This window comes from Perissodus microlepis, chromosome 20 (assembly GCF_051167445.1).
Source record: "Perissodus microlepis isolate ML-2025 ecotype Zambia chromosome 20, ASM5116744v1, whole genome shotgun sequence".
Taxonomy (NCBI): domain Eukaryota; kingdom Metazoa; phylum Chordata; class Actinopteri; order Cichliformes; family Cichlidae; genus Perissodus; species Perissodus microlepis.
Window position 1 is genome coordinate 24,918,342 of NC_140480.1, and position 21,655 is coordinate 24,939,996.

Below are 21,655 nucleotides of genomic sequence, written 5' to 3' on the forward strand. Positions count from 1 at the left end.
AAAAGAAATTTTAAGTGTCCGAGCCAAAAGCAGCATAAGTAAGGAATAATTCATGTTCCCCTGATCCAGCTCTGACTATAAGCTTTATCAAAAAGGAAAGATTTAAGGTCTGTTTTAAAACTAGGCAGGGTGTCTGTCCTCTGAATCCAAACTGGGAACTGGTTCCACTGGAGAGGAGCCTGATAGCTGAAGGCTCTGCCTCCCATTCTGTTTTTGTAAGCTAGGAACCAGAAGTGACCCCGCAATCTCTGAGAGTGACTGAGAGTGAAGTGCTCTGTAGGGATAATATGTCCCAGTGGAGTATCCTCCCCCCTCGCCTTGTTCTGGGTGTCCCCCGTGTCACCCCATAAAAAAAAAAAAATACTGGAATCTCCTGGTAACATTTTAAGGGGCCCTTGAATGACAAGGAGGGAAGGCTCTGCTGCACATTTCATTCATCCGCAGTTCATTTCACTTTTATAAATATTTTTTAATCAGACTAAAACTTCTTAACACAGACGAATGAATTCTTGAATTGTTACAGTCGCCTCGGCAAAGGTTAAAATACTATAAACCAGCATAAAAATGACATAAACCACCATCGTTTAACCGACACATAACAAACACTCACTAAATGTGTTTGACTTGTGCGTCTTTCCTGTGTGGTTCCTTTTTATTTGGCATTGAAAGTTCAAGGACCCTTGCTCTGTTTTCTTTTTCTGTTCTTCGCTGCCTCTTGAGGAATTTTATCAGGCTTTTAAAGGGTAAATACTCCCCCATACTCATGAGCTATTCTTTAACTTTCTAATTTGTGGATTTAAAGTGTTTTTCATTAATAACAGCTTCCTGCTACAGTGAAGTAAACCAAAGTTGAAGCTAAAAAAAACATTTAAATCCCTTGTAGAGATGTGTGTGCAGCTGAGCAGCTACAAGAGATCCCTTTCCCTGGATTTGAAACCGTGTGATCAATTGCTAATGTAAAAATATTTCTGTTTTAAATAATGCCGTTCTGATGCACTAAATTTGTTTTAGTCTCATTGGACACTTTCAAACATGTCATTTGTCCGTATTGTCACGCATTTCTCTATCCTCTTTAAAGAACACTCTTTGTCAGTCTGAAAAGGGGCCCGATGGCCTTAAAAGTCAATGTTTATAGGCTCGCTGTCAGGACCGCAGACTTCCTGTTAAAGTAAATGGCAGCCGTGCTGAACCCATCATAAAAGGATGAGAGAAATTATAAATACATTTTCTGGATATTCCATTAGCCCACCACCCCCCCTCCTCTTATTCTCCCTGCTCGCCTGGCAGCTTCGGAGCTTCGTTTTGATTGGACGAGAAGAAAAGGTGTAGCGTTGCTGTTGTGACAAATGCTTACACATACAGCACAAGTGAAGACACAAATGTAGCACTTCATTTGTTTAGTGTGTGTGTTTAATTTTAGCCTTGCTGGCTGCGTGGCTCTGGGGACGGAAATGTGAGCAGCTTTTCAATGGATTTCCATGACATTTTGTACAAACATTCGTGATCCCCAGAGGACGACTCCTACTGACTTTAATCCCTTGCTGAGAGGCTGCAGTTGAAATGCTTAGTGCAACTAATTTTAATCATGATTATGAGCCATCATCTTAGCAGAGACAGCAATTCTTACTTTTCTTTAGTAATTAATGAGGTTTGTAACCATATTCACTTCTACTTTTTGTCTTTCTTTTTTCAATATAAGTGAATTTAAGCTTATTTTTTTAAAAGATGAAAGTCTTTCTTTATGAGCTATAGGTCCAACTCTTAGCTGAAGCCATTTGATGTTTACATGAGAGAATTTTTCAAACTTAAGAGCATTAGTTTTTACAGATGTTTTGACATCAGTAGATCTTTAATATTGTTGATCTTTAATATTGTTGTTCTTTAATATTGCACTGTTTTCTGCATTTTTCCAAAATCGTATAGCCATATTTGATATTTATTTAATTAAGCACTCCTCTACCATAGCAAAAAATGTACTTTTATAATCAATAAATATAAACTTAAACAAAAATAATTTTTTTTTAAATCTAAATTTCTCAGCTCATGATGACAAAGTTCAGCAGTTTTAGATTATTACTGATAAATAATTACGCAGTCTTTTTTTTTATTTACATATTAACTCTGGAGGTTAATATGAGAGCAACACCCTGCTTGTTTTGTACTAAGGTTGTTATTGATTCAGCAATGCATCCATACAGTCATGCTGATCGTTTATTGATTATACCCTCGTGTTCTTTGTAAGCTGATGGGGGCTTTCCGTGACTAAGTGCATTTTAATCTATGCTGCAGAATAGCCAGTGTTACTGCTGTTTTGGCTTTCCTGTGTAGATCTGAGCAGCTCTTACATAATGCCATTTTGATATCCAGGGATTAGGCTGAGGTCCTCTCCACAGACTGGCCGGCTGCTTCCATCATGTCACCCACGGGAAAATGACAACTGCTTTTATGGCAAAAAACAAAACTATATGACGTTCCAGTGATGCGATACATTTCGGTCTTCGCAAACCGAATATAACGTTTATAGTGGGCTGTAAGCCGAGCTGGTAATTCAGTCCAGTCGTGAATCTCACCTGCTGATGCGTAGTGGCGAGATTATAATGGCGCCGGATTAAACTGGGAAAAGTGACGCCCTTAGATAAATGAGGGTGTTGTTGAACTTAGAGGACACGAGCAGGTGTGGTGGCCGTTTACAGGTAGCAGGTAAACGCTGCCAAGCAGAGCTGCTAAAGAGGTGGAGTGCTGTTGCGTAAACACAGGACTTTACTGTGTACTCTGTAAACCCACTAGCCTGTGCCCTCTTGAGAAAAGCAAGCAATTAGTTTGAAGGCTGCACGCTCAGACGCTTGGAGTGCGATGCGGACGTTAAATGGATCTCAACAGATAAATACTGCAGCTCATTAAATATTGGAAAGAAGACCCGCTCGCATGTAGAGAAGTCTCAGCTGCACCCACGTTCAGACCGACAGGCCGCTCTCACCTGCAGACATGCATCGTGCTGCAGGTTTCACTTTTGTCTCATGCCTGTTTTTGCTTGAACAGTGAGAGTAATGTAAACAGAGCTGAGCGCTCTGAGCCATCTGCCTAATGTCACTGTGGCCCATATCTGTCCTCTCCCTCCCTCCCTCTCTTACTGGGACGCTTCTTATTCCTGTCATCCACACATTGTCTTTTTCCTTCCTCATGCCGCTTCTGTTTTTACCACTAATTTCCTTCCTCCCTTCAACATCTGTCATTCTTCAGTTTTATCTGCGTTTTCCATTTTGTGCTTTCTTTCTTTCTCTTTTTTTGTTTGTTTTGTTTTGCCCTGCCCCGTGTTTACTTCCTTTTTAAACTCCTGTCCCCATTACCCATCTGCTTCTATTCTCATATCTGTGATGCTGTGTAAACTATGTCACCTTGGCTTACCTTAATCCTCTGCTGCAATATATATATTTTTATATATATATTTAATCATGCAAACTCTCTACTTAAGCAGGATTCTTTTGATCAGTGTTGGGACAGTAGAAAGGCTGTTCTTTTTTTAGCAAGTACTCTCAATTTGTGCACTTAAATAAAAATTTAATTAAAAAAATAAGAAATCAAATTTTAAAAAAATCATAAAGCCGCAATAAAAGAAATGCACAAACACATAACGTGCAGAATGTTTAAAGAAGCCAGTGACGCTTCAGAAATTAGGATAGAAATTAAAACCACTCATGAGGAGGAATAGTCGATCCTGTCTGAGGATGGGATTAAAAAATGTATTATAATTTTGGAAAACGAGATTGAAGATTCCCAGCATTAACTTTAAAGTACCGTTTCCACATGTGAGCGACTCTAGTCTATTAAGCTGCAAAGGTTGAGCTATCTGGCTGTACCTTTAAAGGTTCTATTTTTTGGGGGGGCTTTTAGACGTTATTGTGTTAGGACAGTGGAGAGGAGACAGAACAGGGAAGGCACAGAGTAAACGGCCTCGGGGCAGATTCAAGATCCAAGCCTTACGTCATATGGGTCACCTGCTCAACTCAGTGAGCTAAACGGACACCCTAAAGGTACTACTTAACATTAAAGGATAACAAGTTCTTGCAGAAATGTGTTTTCAGACTCTTTTAACCTTTACTTAACCAGCAAGTGAAAATCTTGAGATTAAGAATCTCTTTTGGGTTACCGAGTCTGAGATTAACCAAACAAATTCTAAATCACCTCGTGCTGTGAAGCAGCATTTCCAAAACCGAGCCACGTGTTATGACAGGCCTAAGGTGCTCGTTGTACAGCATTAACCTAGTCTTAGCCTTGTTGTAAGTCAGGTAATGTAAAATCTCTCTATTTACTTTCAATAATATGTGCTCACTGATGAATACAGACATTCAAAGAATTTGGAAACAATCCACTGAGACATGCATGCCAAACCTGACTATAAAGTAAAATGCACACAGTTAATACCATTTTCTAGTCTAGTGATCTTTGATTTCAGCACATTTTGGTTGTTTCAGTACTTGCATGGCTTATTCTATGTAACATAAAATTCAAAGTCTGGCTCTCATTTTGCTCACCATAATATAATTAATTGTTTTAGTCCATCATGGGGTTTGGAAAAAATAGGTTTTAAACCAAATTTTGTTAGGTTTTTTCCAGTTTTTGCAGGGCCTGTCTTGTTTTTAGCGACGTGGAGGCTGTAACAATCTATTAGTGACAGCTTGACCACTGTCCAGAAACCTGTTTTCTGTATGTCACTAACAGAAAATCATTTCCTGATGGTTTTGCAGCATATAAAATATTTTAGCCGACTGATGTCATTATCAACAACTATACTGAGCACAATAGTATTTATGAATTTTAGTCTAAGAGAGCATGGTGGTAGGTCTCTGGATCCCCAAGTCAGCATTCCAAACCTCAGTAATGGCTGCTTCTGGCTTCTAACCCTTATCTTAACTTTATAACACTAAATGTCTTGTTGTGATTTTACAGTTTCCATCATTTACAAAAATATCCATCCATCCATCCATCCATCCATCTTCTGCTTATCAAATTCAGGGCTCTGTTCAGGGTGAATCCCGAACAGGTCGCGAGCCTCTTGCAGGGAAAATGAGTAACACCGAGACATGAAACACTCAACTCAATGACAGAGGGGTAGCAACACAAAAGGCAGGAGTAAATAAAAACACAAAGAAACAACAAAACCAACAATTAAAACAGAGAGCATGACAACACGGGACTCAGAAGCGCCTAAATTCTTGAACTGTTTTCCAAAAATACCTAACAGTGCACAAAGGTTTGCTGACTTCTATTATGTTTTGTTTTTAAACAAGCTTTTAATAAGGAATCTTTTATGTGTTTGCATAGATAAAATAAAGAACAGGGTCAAAGTAAGTGTAAAATAACTATTACATAGTTGAAGAAAAGTGCTGTCTTTGCTCTTTCATGGTCTTGTTTTGTCTGTTTTTTTGTTTCTAAGGTATGTTTAAAGCATTACCTGAAGCACAAAGTATCTCTGTGTATTTCCATTTCCACCCAGAAGATGTCAGTGTGTGATACACTTGGTGACAGAAAGACACTAAGCAGAAGGACTGGAAAGCAGATTTCCGTGTTAAAAACCGCTGGGTAACACAGACAAAATATTTTGGATTGAAGTTTCCACTTTACAGGCCTGAAATCTGTTTCTTTGCTCCTGTTGATATTTGATGCAGGATGTATCATCTCTGGGTTTCCTTCTGGTGCACAGACAACCTTTGTTACTGTCTAAGTGTATCCTCTACCGTGAGAGGCGTCACGTTTAAGCTGTAAACAAGAGCACATCTCTAAAGGAAGTGGTCTTATGTGGGGTCAGCAGCAATCCCCATGATGCGTTTGGGGACATTTGTATTATTTTTTTTGGATACTGGGGGTTATCCCATGGCAGCAGCGCTTTAAACCACAAACACTTCAAAATAAGATAGCAGCACACAGCCAAGCTGCAAATATTATTAAGTGGTCAGTGGGCTGTGAGGGGTAGAGGGGACAACAGATCCCACAATCAGGACCATTTCCTGTCAGGAAGTGTGTGTGTGTGTGTGTGTGTGTGTGTGTGTGTGTGTGTGTGTGTGTGTGTGTGTGTAATCCTGTCTAGCTATCTTGTGAGGACGCACTCACCGGTCCTCACACGTTTGAAGGCCTTTTAGAGGCTCAAAATGTGGTTTTAGTGTCAGGGTTACAATTAGGTTATGGTTAGGTATAGGGTAAGGGTTAGGGTTAGGCATTCATTTTTAATGGTTAGGGTAAGGGGCTAGGGAAACCATTATGTCAATGAAGGTCCTCACTAAGATAGCTGAACGGGGTTGTGTGTGTGTGTGTGTGTTACTAGTTTTGGAGAAATTATTTAAAAATAAATATATATGAAATGAATATAAATATTCAGAAGAAGCAGTCTTCTAATCTGTTTAAGTCCTAGTTCATATTCGGTCTGAATTTGCACCATGTAACGTTTATTCTGTTTATTAATAAATGTTACATGGTGGCAGACGATGACTTTTCCAGGCATCTGTACAGAGATTGGATTTTGACTATCCAAAGGCTTATACAAATAGTCTGATCACAATTATGAGAAACATCATTTAAATGTGGACATACAGGAACAGCATAATGATGCCTTTATTCCAGTAATACTAGTCTGTTTACCTGCAGAGTGGTTGCTGTGTAGCAGTTTGATCACAATCATTTCGCAACCAAATAAACTGTCGATCAAATGTTATGTTAAAAAAACAGACGTGTGCTTACATTGGCCAGGTTGAACCACTTAGATTTCATTTAGACCTCTAATCAGCAGGCATTTGCTCAGAGCATTTATGTTACACATTACAGATTTCCTGGACTATATTCCATCTGTGATCTGCGCTATGAGCATTTGTGATCTATTTATGCTACATACAGTCGCACTAATGAAAACGGTGCTTGGAGACCACAACACAACCAAAATTATTTCAACCATTAATATGTGACCTTGTCACCTTTAAAGAATCTTTAAAGACCACGTCTACAACAACTTGCAGTCAGCTGCTGTCTTCAGAGGGACTTTGATGTGTCAAGACTAAGATACGATGGAGTCAATCTGCTATTATTTTGTGATTGAACGAGGTTCAGTTGGTAGTTACATGCAATCTGTTTGTGATAATATTGCAAATAACTGACAGATTGGTGAAAATAGCAAATCGGTTAACGTCTACATACACAGAAATTCGATTTAAGTACTTACATTCAGAGTCGAATCAGAACCTTAAACATCTGAAACAGAAGTTCTGAACTTCCTCCACAAACAGCGATGTGGTTGCTGCAGACTGACGATTCAACTGCAAAATGACGCGCTCTGAAACCTCGCTCTCACATAGGACCAGAATACACCAGCTACGAGGCGCAGAGACGGACTCAGATTGTTTATGTGTGATTGTGCTAGCAATCTATTGTCATCAACTAAACACTGATTTTTTTCAACCCTTAGCCAATCTTGTTATTTTAGTTATATTCATATGTTGGGAATAAAAAAAGTCAACCAGTCTGTCTAAAATTAGTGCAGGCAAACCAAGGGGTCAACCAAGGGGACAGGTTGTGTCCCACCAGGAAACCTGTGTAATTGATTTGAGCTAAAGAGGCAACCAGTTTATTGTTACTTGCAAAAAACATTGAGGGTTTTACCATCCATCACAAAAGGGTTGGTGTTTTTATTGAGGCTTTAGGGGCACAAGAACTTCTAAGAATCTTAGAATAATAGCTGTACGGACGTGTAGCCCTGACAATCAATCACATGCAGATCACATGCCACACCGCAGTAGATTAAAAACACCCACCATCCACTAAAAAGAAGTAAGATCTCTGTATTGCAGTGGCTCAATACTAAGGAAGTATAATTGTGTTTTAAGACGAGTTTTAGGTCATGGTTGGTCACCGTCTAACTGCAAAAAGGCAATTTATTCCATAACCTCGGGGCAGCAATAGACTGCTCTGTCCCCCCTGAGCGTCTGCTTAGGTCACATGACCCGAGAGTTCGGACAGGAGTGTAGGGGTGAAGTAAAGTAAAAGAGATGACTCTAAAAAGCACAGGTAGCTAGTGAAGCGAAGCCAGAATGAAACATGATGCTCTGGCTTAGTTTGATTTTTAACTATGTGATTTTTAACTATCCCCACAAGCTGCATGTCGTTGGATGGTGGGAGGAAGCCGGAGTACCCGGAGGGAACCCACACAAACACGGGGAGAACATGCAAACTTCCAATTAACCTATCCCCACTAGGGCAGCACGGTGGCATGGTGGTTAGCACTGTTGCCGCACAGCAAGAAGGTCCTGAGTTCAATTCCAACATCAGGCCGGGGTCTTTCTGTGTGGGGTTTGCATGTTCTCCCCGTGTTTGTGTGGGTTCCCTCCGGGTACTCCGGCTTCCTCCCACCGTCCAAAGACATGCAGCTTGTGGGGATAGGTTAATTGGAAAATCCAAATTGCCATTAGGTGTGAATGTGAGCGTGAATGGTTGTCTGTCCCTGTGTGTTGGCCCTGCGACAGACTGGTGACCTGTCCAGGGTGTACCCCGCCTCTCGCCCTATGACAGCTGGGATAGGCTCCAGCGCCCCCCGCGACCCTGAAAAGGAGAAGCAGAAGCGAATAGATGGATGGGATGGATGGATTTTTAACTATGTGTTAATGTTTTTGTTCAGGTCCTGTGGTTGCACTTGGCCTGCTGTTTTTATCTGTCCTGCAGCAAACCTGAGAAAAGTACACAACATGCTTTTTTTTGTTTGAAGTATTTGCCTCTATAGTACTTTAATTTGTTTTTACTGTTTATGTGAGACTCCATAGCTGACAGAAAACAGCCAGCATTTTATTAAATCAGCATTGGCTCTAACAGGATGTGAGTGTTTCTGTTACTTCCTGAAGCCTGCTGGAAACCATCTGTCTTGACTCGATTTTGGTCGGCAAAGCTTCAAACCGGCCGTCTGTGATTTAGGACTTTTATTTTTGGACTGACGATGGAATATTTTACCAAGTTTCTCTCACACACGGCCCACAGTGTAAAGGCGCCTTAATGCACAAACAGTCTTGAGTCTCTTGAGACAAACAGAGAACTGAAATGTCAGAATGACAAAAAAGGTAAACAGCAGGATGAAACTCACACCGCTTGTGTCGTAGTTTCACCCTTACAATGAGTGTAACACAAACCCTGCCATCAGTTATCGTTTTGTGTCCTTTTATGGAAGGATTACAAGTGAAGTTGAACACCTGTATCTCTGAGTCTGTTTGCATCACTGCCACTACTGTTACAAAGATTAAAGTACCTAATACAGACCGTTTTCTAGCAGTAAAAGCTGTGTTGCTAGTGCATGTTTGATTATTCCTCTTCCTTCTTCTTTTCTAATGCTTTATAATCTCTTTTCCCCCCATTCACTCTCTCCAGGTGAGTGCTAATGTCCTGATCTTCCTGTGCACCAACATCATTGGCATCTGTACCCACTACCCTGCCGAGGTTTCCCAGAGACAAGCCTTCCAGGAGACCAGAGGATACATTCAGGCCCGGCTTCATCTGCAGAGGGAGAATCAACAACAGGTAAACCTGCACACACAATTCTATCTCCCAGCACTTATTTGTAACAGAACACAAAGAGTCTCTCTGCAGTGTCAGTGTTTAATGACTAGAAATGAACATAAATGTTCGATCTTTTTGATCTTGATGTTGCGACATTTAGCGACACTCCTAATTTACGGTGGTTGCTTTCTCCAAGATGCTGGAAACACCTTTGACTCATTTTTATCGTCAGGAGTTTATCTACATTCTATATAACACCCTCATTTTACTTGGAACAGTATCACTTACACAAGCACATCCTCCAGGAAAAAGAACATCAGATGTACACGAGTACATTTATGAGTACATATACCTGCATGTGAACCTTTGCTGATTCCTGGTTTGGCTGTTGATGAGCTCTTTTGGTGTGGAGGAGGGCTCGCCACCAACACCACCATACTCAAACAGTTTCATTATTGAAAGCAGTGATGTTTTGACTCTTTCTGAAAGCGTACGGCCTGCACAATCCATTTATTTCTTCTTTTTGTAAAGATGTATGTCAGTTAAAGTGAACTATCTGTGGTTCAGTATGAAGCAGCAACAAAAACTAGAGATTGAGACAAGAGTTGTTTGAAACAGTTGTGTTTAAATTAATAAATGGCTTTAAATTCACTCCTAGCATGAATAACATTTGAGCGAAGAGTATGATGAGATGTAGCAGGAAGTTGAGGCCCTCTTAACCCAGCCAAGGCTTTGTCAACAATGGAGGAGGGCTGAAGAGAGGCATAACAAGCAATAGACTGTAAAGGCATGACAGTGGTACATTCTAGTGGCTTTTTTATTCTAAACCCAAGAATTAGCACCATCTCACAGCACAGTGTCCATAAAATGAAGCAACAGGCATATGAGATCAGCATCAATAGACCAACCCAGAAAACAGGGTATCAATAAATGCACGCTCAGTGCTGACATCCATTTCCTGTGTGGTGCTTCGACAGAATCCTGGGTCCTACAAAAGACATCTTTATATAAAACTATATAAAGAAATATATGTATATCTGTCTAAGGCTAATCAAATGATTCACTTCTAACTTGGGAAAAATTTCACTATCAAAACTCAATGCAAATCTGTCCATTAATCATTGTGTTCTCCTGCCAACAGACAAACTGAATTAATGAAATAAGTAACTTCCTCAAACAAATGTAGTTTTTAGCTCATGCTACTGAATCCAGAGGACTAAAAAGCATATTTTTGTCTCTCAAATGGATAGGATAAGTATTTTCAGCTGCTGACAGGATGTTCCTCCATGAACGATGGAAAGAAAAATGCCGACATGTTCATGATAATGAAAGGAAAGGGCACCCTTTTATTTTTGATAGTTTAAGGATAACATCTGGGGCGCAGAAAAGTGCAGCATATCAGGCTCTGGAATCACTGACGACACTTGTTAGACAAATCAGAAAAAACACGTCCTGTCTGCCTAAATCTGGACTTCTACCGCAGCACAAACACACAGAGCTACTCACTCTAAGATATGAGTTCTAAATGTCTCTGTAAATAATGGGATAATAAGAACACAGGCACAAACACATATGTAGAAATGTAACCACAAAATTGTGACTGACAAGATCTGCATTTCCTTGTTTATTTTTTGTGATTTCCAGGAACGTCTGTTGCTTTCAGTGTTGCCGAGGCATGTTGCCATGGAGATGAAGGCTGACATCAATGCCAAGAAGGAAGACATGATGTTTCATAAGATCTATATCCAGAAACACGACAATGTCAGGTCAGCCGGGGCGTGTGGCCTCAACACCTAACGTAACATTGAACCCATGAATTCAGATTTTAGCTACTAAATCGTCTTTCTTTTCTATAATCGTTGTAAGAGAGATCATTCCGTGATACACTGAAAAACATGTGACATTGTAAAGCATAAAAAAGCCTGTTAGGATTTTGTTAATCCCATAAAATGAAGAGAAAATAAACAAAATCATACCATAAATTCATCCTAAGAATGGCTAACTCACATTGGTGCACACATAAACACAAAAACACACACATGTTTGAGCGTGCTCACAGAGTCAGAAGACGGTAGAGTGGTTTGGCAGAGTGGAGGCTAATTAACACTAGTGAGGGAATACTTAATCACCAGCAGCCAAGATAAGATAATCCCCAAAGATGGAAAGCTTCAGCACACATTCAATTACAGCACTGAGCAAACACGGTGCACTCGGTCCCTCACACACACGCGCGCGCACGCACATACACGCACACACAGATGCTTTAAGGTCAAACACCCTTCCTCTCTCAAGGTCATCTGCCCTGATAGTAACATAATGCAATCGTATATCGCTGAGGTGTAGCTAAATCAAACTGAATCAGCTTCGTAGGTTTTTATCTCTCATGATCGAGGATTAACTGTGTTTTGTTTTTGCTCCTCTTCATCTCGTCCTCAGTATTCTGTTTGCAGACATCGAGGGTTTCACCAGCCTGGCGTCTCAGTGCACGGCTCAGGAGCTGGTCATGACACTAAACGAGCTCTTTGCCCGTTTTGACAAACTGGCGTCGGTAAGCAGTCTTCCATTACTTGTGTCTGTTTCTAAAAGGGATAGTTTGGCAGTTTAAGGGGTTGTTTCAGAGTGTTGATAGTGGATTATTTTTTTAATCTTTTGCTGTTTCTTCTGTTTCTTTGTTTTAAGTTTAAAAGCAGGTGAGAAGTATGAAGTGCTTCCTGTATGGATGTGTGTTTTTATTTATATTTTTATCTTGTCCTGTTGTCTTTTCTTCCTCAGGAGAATCATTGTCTCCGTATTAAAATTCTGGGTGATTGTTACTACTGCGTTTCCGGGCTGCCTGAACCCCGGGCTGACCACGCCCACTGCTGCGTGGAGATGGGTGTTGACATGATAGAGGCCATCTCGTGAGTAAAAACAGTGTATACATGCACCTGTATGTGGTGTTTGTTTCTGCGTTGTTTACAGTGTTTTGCATATTCCTCCCACTGCTGATGAGACACTCGTGTGTTTCTGTTTTCCAGGCTGGTGCGTGAGGTGACAGGGGTCAACGTTAACATGCGCGTCGGCATTCACAGTGGCCGTGTGCACTGCGGCGTGCTGGGACTCAGGAAGTGGCAGTTTGATGTGTGGTCCAATGATGTCACGCTGGCCAATCACATGGAGGCGGGAGGCAAAGCAGGGTGAGAGTGAGAGAAGCGTTTACAGTTTGTAAAAACTATCACAGTGTTTTAAGAACTCCAAATGCACGGTCACTTACTGCGATAATTTTTTTTACCCTTTGTTTTGATGTTTTTAAATTGCTACTGCTTCGAAAATAATTTGTTGCTGTCTGGAATTCATATTTTTCCGTGGTGGTACAGTTCGTACTGATGTCGGAGGTTGTTAAAAGCTCTCCTGTTATGAAAATATCATATTTGAACTTCAAGAAGTACAAGTGATAAGGCCATTTTGAGACTTGACTTGAAAAGCTTTCTGCGCTCTTGAATGTTGTTTTGCAACAAATTAAAAAGAAATTGTTTCATTCATTTCTAACATGTTCCTGACTTGTGTTCAGCAGCAGTTCTGGAGCTATTTATGTATGCCTGCTGTCCCCCTGTGTATGCCTTTAATGTGAAAAATAAATAAATAAATAAACACCCCACATAAAGCCACTTCCTGGTCTTTTCGTCCCTGCCAGGCGGATCCACATCACAAAGGCCACGTTGCAGTATCTGAATGGGGACTATGAGGTGGAGCCAGGTTTTGGAGGTGAGAGGAATGCGTATCTGAAGGAGAACAGCATTGAGACATTCCTGGTCCTTGGCTGCAGCCAAAAACGGGTCAGTACACAAACATACACACAAATATAAGAGGTGTAGGCGGGGAAATCTTCACCAAATTGAGACATTGGTCAGAGTTTTCTAGCCGAACCTGAAAAAAAAAAAAACACCAGAAAGGGACCAACAAAAAGGTCGCCACACACTAAAAATATACGTAGAGATCAGATGACAATGCAACTGCCATGACAGTATTGCCATTAAGAAAACAGAATCAAGAACATAAATAAAATAAATAAACAAAATTCAACATCCTATTGGTTTGAGGAAAAAGTGGAGGTCACTGCTTGTGACAGTTCATTTGGTATCGCTGAAGACAAGGCCCCCATCTCCTGTTAGATCTACCCTGAATATCTGTTTTATACTTATGCATTTCTTCCATCTGTATAACAAATAACACCACCTTAATTTAATATGCAAAGGTATATGGAGATTTAGACTTAAAGGTTTTTATGGAGCATCCAAAAATCACCAAGCTATGGTCCAGTCCATCTGGAGAACATGCCAGTTGTGTAAGGCCAAAATATAAATACTAAAAGAAGAGTCGTACTGTATAAGTAGTAAAGTCAGTAAACTCACCATTTTAATAGGGTTCACCCTGACAGTCATAGTTAAAGGCAGCACTCTCCAACGTTCGATAGTGGCTCTGAGTTTGTTGACTAATTCCATGAAATTAAACTTCAAGAATAAAAAAATCATCTGCTTGTCTAAATGGCAAGGTTTTCAGAAAGTCTGATGAAAGTTATGAATGTTAAGGGCATAATTTGACCAGACAGATTTAATAGATACAGTGTGAATACCATTCCACTGACAAACTGGGAGTTTTGTTGCTTTAGCAGGCGATCAGTCCAAAGAAAACAGGCCTGTCTTCTAAAGCCAAAAGAAGGGTTGGTGGGAGTGTGTTGCTTCAGGTGTTGCTGAAATATGAAATATAATCCAGGAAATACAGCAGCTGGAAAAACAGCAACCTCTTTGGAAAAAAAAAAGGAAAATCCTCCTGCTAATCCAAGAGGAACATGTAAGATGACACAGGATAAAATATAGTGGGGAATTCTGGCTAAAACATTACATAACCTGTAAAACAGCTCAAATTGAGTAAAATACAATAAGAAAGGACAAAATAGCTTGATAAGATGAAACATTATACAAAAAAAGAACACAATTAAATATGGCCACAGTTTGGATTTCCCCTGATATCTATAGTCTCAAAATCAAAAGGCGCAAACGAACACGTCCCTTCACCAAACGCCTACTTTCAGCTTCTCTTCTTTCCACATCGTATTCATGAGCACAGGAATACATCCGTCCACTTTCTTCCATTTATCCAACCTAAGATCATGGTGGACTGGAGGCTGTGCCAGCGGTCTTATGGCAAGAGGCAGGATACACCCACCAGTCTGTCGCAGGGCGAAAACAGAGACAGTCTACCAGTTACGCTTGCATTCACACCTACAATCAATTTAGATTTGCCAGTGAAGCTAACCTGCAATATGAAATAAACACAATTCCATTAATTATAAAAATGCATTTAGGCTCCTATGGTGTCTTCAGACCATGAGAGGAAGACAGAGTACCAGGGGAGAGAACATGCAAACGATGGTTTGAAACCCAGAACCTTCTCGCTGTGAGGCGACACGACCGAGTCATCATACCTGTTATAAAGCATTTATTATTATAACATAAATCAGCAGATAAGAGTTGTGTGTAAGAGCAGGTTACACTTATCTTAACAGTAGGATGTTAATTATTTTTTCCCAGTTGTGCTGGCAAAAAAAAAATGAAGTGCTTAATAAAATTATTCATTTCAAATGATTTTATATTTCTGAACTACTTTAAAGTACAAAGGTTTTGAAGCACATTGGCGATATAACAGATAGTGAAGATGTAATAGTTATTGAAGGAAACAGAGCTGAAAAAGCATAATTTGTGAATGAAGTCCTCTTGAAGATCCCGAGCTGCCTCGTGGGAAAATTCAAAGCCAGAATTTAAACAAACCCTCAGTCACACATTTTGTCATTCTCCATGTTGTGTTGCACGAGAACAGTTGGTCAAGCCTTCGTGTTGTTCTCTCCGAGCAGAAGGAGGAGAAGGCGATGATGGCGAAGATGCAGCGGACAAGAGCCAACTCTAATGAGGGGCTGATGCCACGCTGGGTTCCCGACAGAACCTTCACCAGGACCAAAGACTCCAAAGTCTTCAGACAAATGGTGAGACTCGACATCGACGCGCTGCTTCACAGCGACAGAGCGGCGCTGCAGCTTTTCTGCCAGAACCATAATTTTGTCTGCTCTCTTTCTTCTCCAGGGGATTGATGAAACCTCCAGTAAAGACAAGTAAGCATGGACTCTGACGCACCACTTTGCCTGATTGGGTTACCCTGTTATCGCCTGCTCAGTCTGTGCCTCTTCTTTTTGCAGCCGTGGCGTTCAGGAAGCCATGAACCCAGAGGACGAGGTGGATGAGTTTCTGGGACGGGCCATTGACGCTCGCAGCATCGACCAGCTAAGAAAAGACCACGTTAAGAAGTTTCTACTCACCTTCCAGACTTCCAGTCTGGAGAAAAAGGTTAAAACTGTGATGCCTCATTATTGCCTAAAGCTCTTTATCTTAAATATCAGCCATGTGTGGAAAAGTCTACTCCTATTATTTCTGATTTCTTCTTTTTTTTGTGCAGTATTCCAAGAAGGTGGACGATCGTTTTGGAGGCTATGTTGCCTGTACTCTGCTGGTATTCTGCTTCATATCCTTCATACAGATTGTTATTTTTCCACAGTGAGTATTTCACCCATTCCCATAATGCTCTACTGCGAATGCTTCTGTGTATAACCCCATCAAGGGGACCCGTTAGGCTCATTTGTAGCTATTCTTGGTTTCTGTGAGAGTACCTTTGCATGAGTCACAGCTGAAATGATTTATCTGTCCTTTTACAGATAAGATCCAATCCCAATGATGCAAAACATTTTAAGATATTAATAAAAAAACAAAACAAAAACAAACATGCTGATGTTATTTATGAGATCTGATCTCGTTCGTATTTTTACTTTAACCTCCTAGGACCTGGCGTCCACATATGTGGACATCACATTTTGGGTTGCCTAGACCAAAATACAAAATTTTGCTCTACAAGGGCCTGATATTCATGTACAAGCACATGATACTGTCACTGCTCGATCAAAAATTAAAACGAATGTCCTCATTTATGGATCTCGTTTTTCTCAGAAACAAAAATCTTGTAAAAAAAATTATTTGTTTTTACATTCATCAGGTCCCAATCAGCCCAAATATCAAAGAGAAATTAAATGCCATGGTTAAAGATGGCGAAATGTTGTCGGTTTCAGCATAAAGACCAAACTGCTGCAGCTAATGTAGAAATTCTAAGGCTTCATTATGAAAAAGTTTTCATAATTTCATCTTTATTTCTGAAATATCTAGCTTTTTCTCACGCCAAAGTGTTTAAGCTCCCAATGTGTTTTGACAATATAAACCTTCACAGTGCAACGTTTCCTCCTGAAATCCACTTTTGTGTCCAAGTTGTGTCACCTTGGAGCCCCCTGTTGTCAGCTGATTGAGTGCAGTTTATTATACACATCACTCCTGATGTGTAACGGACTGCTGATCTGACCTTTCCCCACTGATGCACACCGTTCCAGTAAAACGTGATTGAACGACATGTTGCACATGTTGGTGAACTGAACCTGCCCGAGGGTTGCTCCGCCCACTTTAGTGACTAATAAGAACTGATGAGGAACTCACTGGTTGTACACTTTTAGTTATCCTACCTCCTTAGAGTTACAGGCTGTCATGCTGCTGTGCTTTTCCAGATGTTCACAAATATGGATTAAAGCCCCCACACTCATTTTAGACCAGCGGTCCCCAACCTTTTTTGCGCCATGGACCGATTTATGTCCGACAATATTTTCACGGACCGGCCTTTAAGGTGTCGCGCATAAATACAACAAAATAAAACCAGTGCCGATACCCCCAAAAAAGGAGATTTATTCATAACACACAGGAAAACTCCCGGGGAAACCGAGTTAACGATAAAAACATTAAAAAAATAACACTAAAAACCAATAAAAACCCCGAAAACCATAAATTTCACACCCAAGCCTCAACTCTTGCGGCCCTGTACCAAGCGACTCACGGACCGGTACCGGTCTGTGGCCCAGTGGTTAGGGACCGCTGTTTTAGACCATGATTTTTTGGTATAAATATATTTAGATCGATTGTTTTTTTTAAAAAAAACTGTTTTAAAAAATGTTGATATTGTGAAAAACCTTAAGGGTCTTTCAAGGTTCTTGCTTGAAAATGAAATGCCAAAAATAAACTAGGTATTTTTCTGAAATTTAACTGGTTTAGATAATAATAATGATGATTGTAAAACAAAACCCTAAATGTCCTTTTATAATCTGTGTTCTCTATTCTTTCCCGCAGCACCCCGGTCATGCTGGGAATCTACATCAGTATCTTCATCATACTCGCCAACATCCTCTTCATCTGTGCCATATACTCTTGCATCAAGGTAGAGCAGGTCACCTGGACTCCATACCAAACGTTGCGCTCATTTTCTTTTTCTTGCCTTCACCGTGTATTTAACATGTTCATCATTTCCGCTCGCAGATTTTTCCAGCTGCGATGCAGACTGTCTCGAAGAAGATTGTCCAGTCTCGCACCAACAGCACGCTGGTCGGAGTATTCTCCATTATCCTCGTCTTTATCTCTGCCTTCGTTAATATGGTGAGATCAAAGTTATCGCTAAACAAATTAAGCGCGGCTACTAACTTTGTGCAACATTGTTTGAAGTCGTGCTGCTTCACTTTCATGCAGTTTGCCTGCGACACCACGGGTTTGGCTGAATGCGTCGCTGAGAAGCTGAACACCTCTGCGGTGACTCCCTGTCTGATCCGCAGCTTGAATGTGTCCGTCGAGGGGGGTCTAGAGATCTGCCCCAGCCGAGGCCCCTCCTGCCCCTTTCCTGAGGTGAGCAAACGGTCCACGTGCTTTAAAAGGAGAGTCTCAGATTTGCGTTTGTGTTTTCCTGACACCTATCGTCGACGCTTGTGACGCCGCTGCCTCCTGTTTGTGTCAGTATTTCAGCTACAGCGTGCTGCTGACGCTGCTGGCCTGCTCCGTGTTCCTGCAGATCAGCAGCATAGGGAAGCTGGCCCTCATGCTGCTCATCCAGCTCACCTTCCTGCTGCTGGTGGAGTGGCCACAAGTAGCACTGTTTGACAATGCAGACCTCTTTGTCACCTCCAATGCCATGTAAGTGAAACAAGTGTGAAATTACAAGTCGCAGAGAGGGTTTACTCCATTTGTACTGATAATTTAAGGGATGAAAGGGAATGGAAGATTTTTATTTTCAGTAATTTAAGGATAAATCAAAATACTTAAAATACCCTTATTTGCTCTTTCATTGATTTTGCTTCTGTTTACTCATGAATTTGAGCATGTACAACAGTAAAACCAAGTTTATGCATTTTATTAATATATTTGAATCTTTCTGTCTATTTTTAGTGATTTAAATGAAACTCAGTGGTAAGTTTTTTTTTATTATTATTGATGTTTTTGCATTTAAACCTTTGCCATTTAAATTTTTGGTCAGAACACAAACAAAAAAGTACGGTTTGTGGATTTAGCTTTTAATTCCTTCACTTCACTTCTATACATACATATTCCATTAGATTGAAATCCACACTGTTTAAAACATGTTTCATTGTCTCTTTCTAAAAATCTACTTTCATTTATACCTTAGCTGCAAATATGTAGCATGAAATAAATTGATATCAAAATCAAATCCTTAGACTGCTGTTGTAAATATCTCTTGCATCATCATTTTAAATGATTTATTTCTACTGACTAAAAGTTGTTGTTTTTTTTTTTATTTAAGGCCCAGTTTCAATGAAACTACTAACCAGTGGTAAGCCTACATTCAGTCTTACTTTTAATTTTTGCATCTTGTTCAGTTACTATAATGTATTTTGCCCAATTTTAAACATCACCTTTCTTTAAATGTTATTTTCTTGTTGATCTTTTGCTTGTTTCCTTCTCTGTTTAATGTTTTTTTTTGTAGTCTTTCTTTAATCTCACTGCTTGTCATTCTCTCCGCAGCTCGTTTGTTGTGACCAAAGTGTCCCTGAGGGTCATGACTCCAGTGATCCTCACAGTTTTTGTCCTGGCACTGTACCTGCACGCCCAACAGGTTGAATCTACTGCACGCCTCGACTTCCTGTGGAAATTACAGGTATGGACATCAGGGTCCACTAGAGGGCGCCACCTGACAATGTTAACCTAAAAGATCTTCCATTAATACCTCAAACATGTCCATGAGTAAAAAGTTGATAGAGCTGTTGTATGGTTAATTGAAATTAATTATTATATTATTATATCACTGTGTCTATAAGAGCTGATTTAGTTAATAAATAACCTCTATTTCCAGGCCACAGAGGAGAAGGAGGAGATGGAGGAGCTGCAAGCCTACAATCGTCGCCTCCTCCATAATATCCTACCGAAGGACGTAGCTGCTCACTTCCTGGCACGTGAGCGGCGTAACGACGAGCTGTATTACCAGTCCTGTGAGTGTGTAGCCGTCATGTTCGCCTCCATCAGCAACTTCTCCGAGTTCTACGTGGAGCTGGAGGCCAACAATGAGGGAGTGGAGTGCCTCCGGCTGCTTAACGAGATCATCGCAGACTTTGACGAGGTAAACTCAGCCTGTCTCGGAAGGCCGCGTGTGGTCGTCATTTGTTTCTCAGGTGCAGTCACCATCTGTGATCTTTTCACTTCTCAGATCATCAGTGAGGAGAAGTACAGGCAGCTAGAGAAGATCAAGACCATCGGTTCCACCTACATGGCAGCGTCAGGTCTGAACGACTCCACCTATGACAAAGAAGGCCGTTCCCATATTACTGCACTAGCTGACTATGCCATGAGACTGAGAGAGCAGATGAAATATATCAACGAGCATTCCTTCAACAACTTCCAGATGAAGATAGGTAAGAGGAAGTTAGAGGAGGAAACACGGTGGTTATACATTGCTGGTTTTGTTGGTGCAGTTTAACTTTTTTTGGTTTTTGTCTTGAATTGACAGGTCTGAACATTGGGCCGGTGGTTGCAGGGGTTATTGGAGCACGGAAACCTCAATATGATATCTGGGGAAACACAGTCAATGTGGCAAGTCGTATGGATAGCACAGGTGTACCTGACCGCATACAGGTAGGTTTCTTGTAACTAATAAAATCAGCCCGGATAGGTTATTAGGGAGCAATCAAATATCACTGGGTGGATTTGATGGTAATATTTTATATCTGCACATTTATAGATTGCTGTAGAAATGTGAAATAAAAACACTTTAGAGATAAGATGTCCAGGTGTGCTTTAATACTGAAATGAAATAATATAGAAACAAAGATGAAAACAGAACAAAAACAAAAATTTAAAGCAATAAAAAAACGCAGGGCTGCACATAAGTAACAGATACAGGACACATGCAGGACTATTTATACACAGAGGACAAACAGGAAGTAAAAGAAACCAAAACTTCAAAGTAAAATAAGAAATAACCAAAGAAGACCAATAGAGATATGAATACAAGCACTTAGCAGAATGTAAGAGACCTACATGAACACAAAGGGAACAAAGCCTAAACGCAGAAATGAGACTGAGGGAGGCACAACGCAGGGAACATGACTACTATGCAAACAATAGACAATAGACGAGGCTCAAACAAGAACACAAGAGACATCACAGAACTGAAAGAGTAAAGTAACAGCAAGAGACTCGATATCATGATATTAAAGATCACAGTATACTAGAACAATAAAGAAGTAAAAACTCACAAAACTAACAATAGTCAAATAAAAATTAGAACTCAAAGCAGCTTACTATTTGCATTTTTTTCTGAGAGAAATTTATTGAGCAGATATTGAGCTTTTTAGTTGCTGAGTGCTTCTCTAAACTCAGAAGCCTTTTGCTTACTGTGTCTCTCTTCAGTTTAGTGCTGAAGTGTTTGTGGACAGTGGATTTTTTTCCCCTAAAAACTGGCAAAAGCTACTGCTAGCATTGTAAAGTTGTAAACAGTAAGATAAAATTTGTTTTAAAACTTTTATCTGTTAGCGGAAGCTGAGACACTGTCTTAAATGTGAAAAACAAAACAAAACCAGAATATAATTTAAAAAACAACAACAACAACAACAAAGCAGGCCTCAAATATCTCAGTTTCAACATTTCACAAATGATTTTTTAAAAAATATTTTTGGTAAGATTTAGTGGTATGAGTGTTATTATTTACATTTTAACCAGCATCAATACGATTTAAATTA

The 21,655-nt window shown here is 40.2% G+C and overlaps 1 protein-coding gene across 1 annotated transcript in view; it reads left to right on the forward strand.

The window, feature by feature from the left end:
* The window catches only part of LOC146364619 (adenylate cyclase type 6-like), a 46,288-nt gene that overhangs the window by 21,539 nt on the left and 3,094 nt on the right, over window positions 1-21,655 (forward strand). Inside the window, exons 4-23 of the mRNA XM_084916306.1 lie at window positions 9,394-9,543; window positions 11,167-11,288; window positions 11,959-12,070; window positions 12,295-12,422; window positions 12,540-12,698; window positions 13,196-13,337; window positions 15,413-15,541; window positions 15,639-15,667; window positions 15,752-15,899; window positions 16,009-16,106; window positions 17,769-17,856; window positions 17,955-18,071; window positions 18,162-18,314; window positions 18,424-18,599; window positions 18,852-18,872; window positions 19,225-19,254; window positions 19,446-19,578; window positions 19,774-20,037; window positions 20,125-20,329; window positions 20,425-20,549. Of these exons, the coding sequence (XP_084772432.1) occupies window positions 9,394-9,543; window positions 11,167-11,288; window positions 11,959-12,070; window positions 12,295-12,422; window positions 12,540-12,698; window positions 13,196-13,337; window positions 15,413-15,541; window positions 15,639-15,667; window positions 15,752-15,899; window positions 16,009-16,106; window positions 17,769-17,856; window positions 17,955-18,071; window positions 18,162-18,314; window positions 18,424-18,599; window positions 18,852-18,872; window positions 19,225-19,254; window positions 19,446-19,578; window positions 19,774-20,037; window positions 20,125-20,329; window positions 20,425-20,549 (2,529 nt within the window). The remainder of the gene's footprint in view (window positions 1-9,393; window positions 9,544-11,166; window positions 11,289-11,958; window positions 12,071-12,294; window positions 12,423-12,539; window positions 12,699-13,195; window positions 13,338-15,412; window positions 15,542-15,638; window positions 15,668-15,751; window positions 15,900-16,008; window positions 16,107-17,768; window positions 17,857-17,954; window positions 18,072-18,161; window positions 18,315-18,423; window positions 18,600-18,851; window positions 18,873-19,224; window positions 19,255-19,445; window positions 19,579-19,773; window positions 20,038-20,124; window positions 20,330-20,424; window positions 20,550-21,655) is intronic.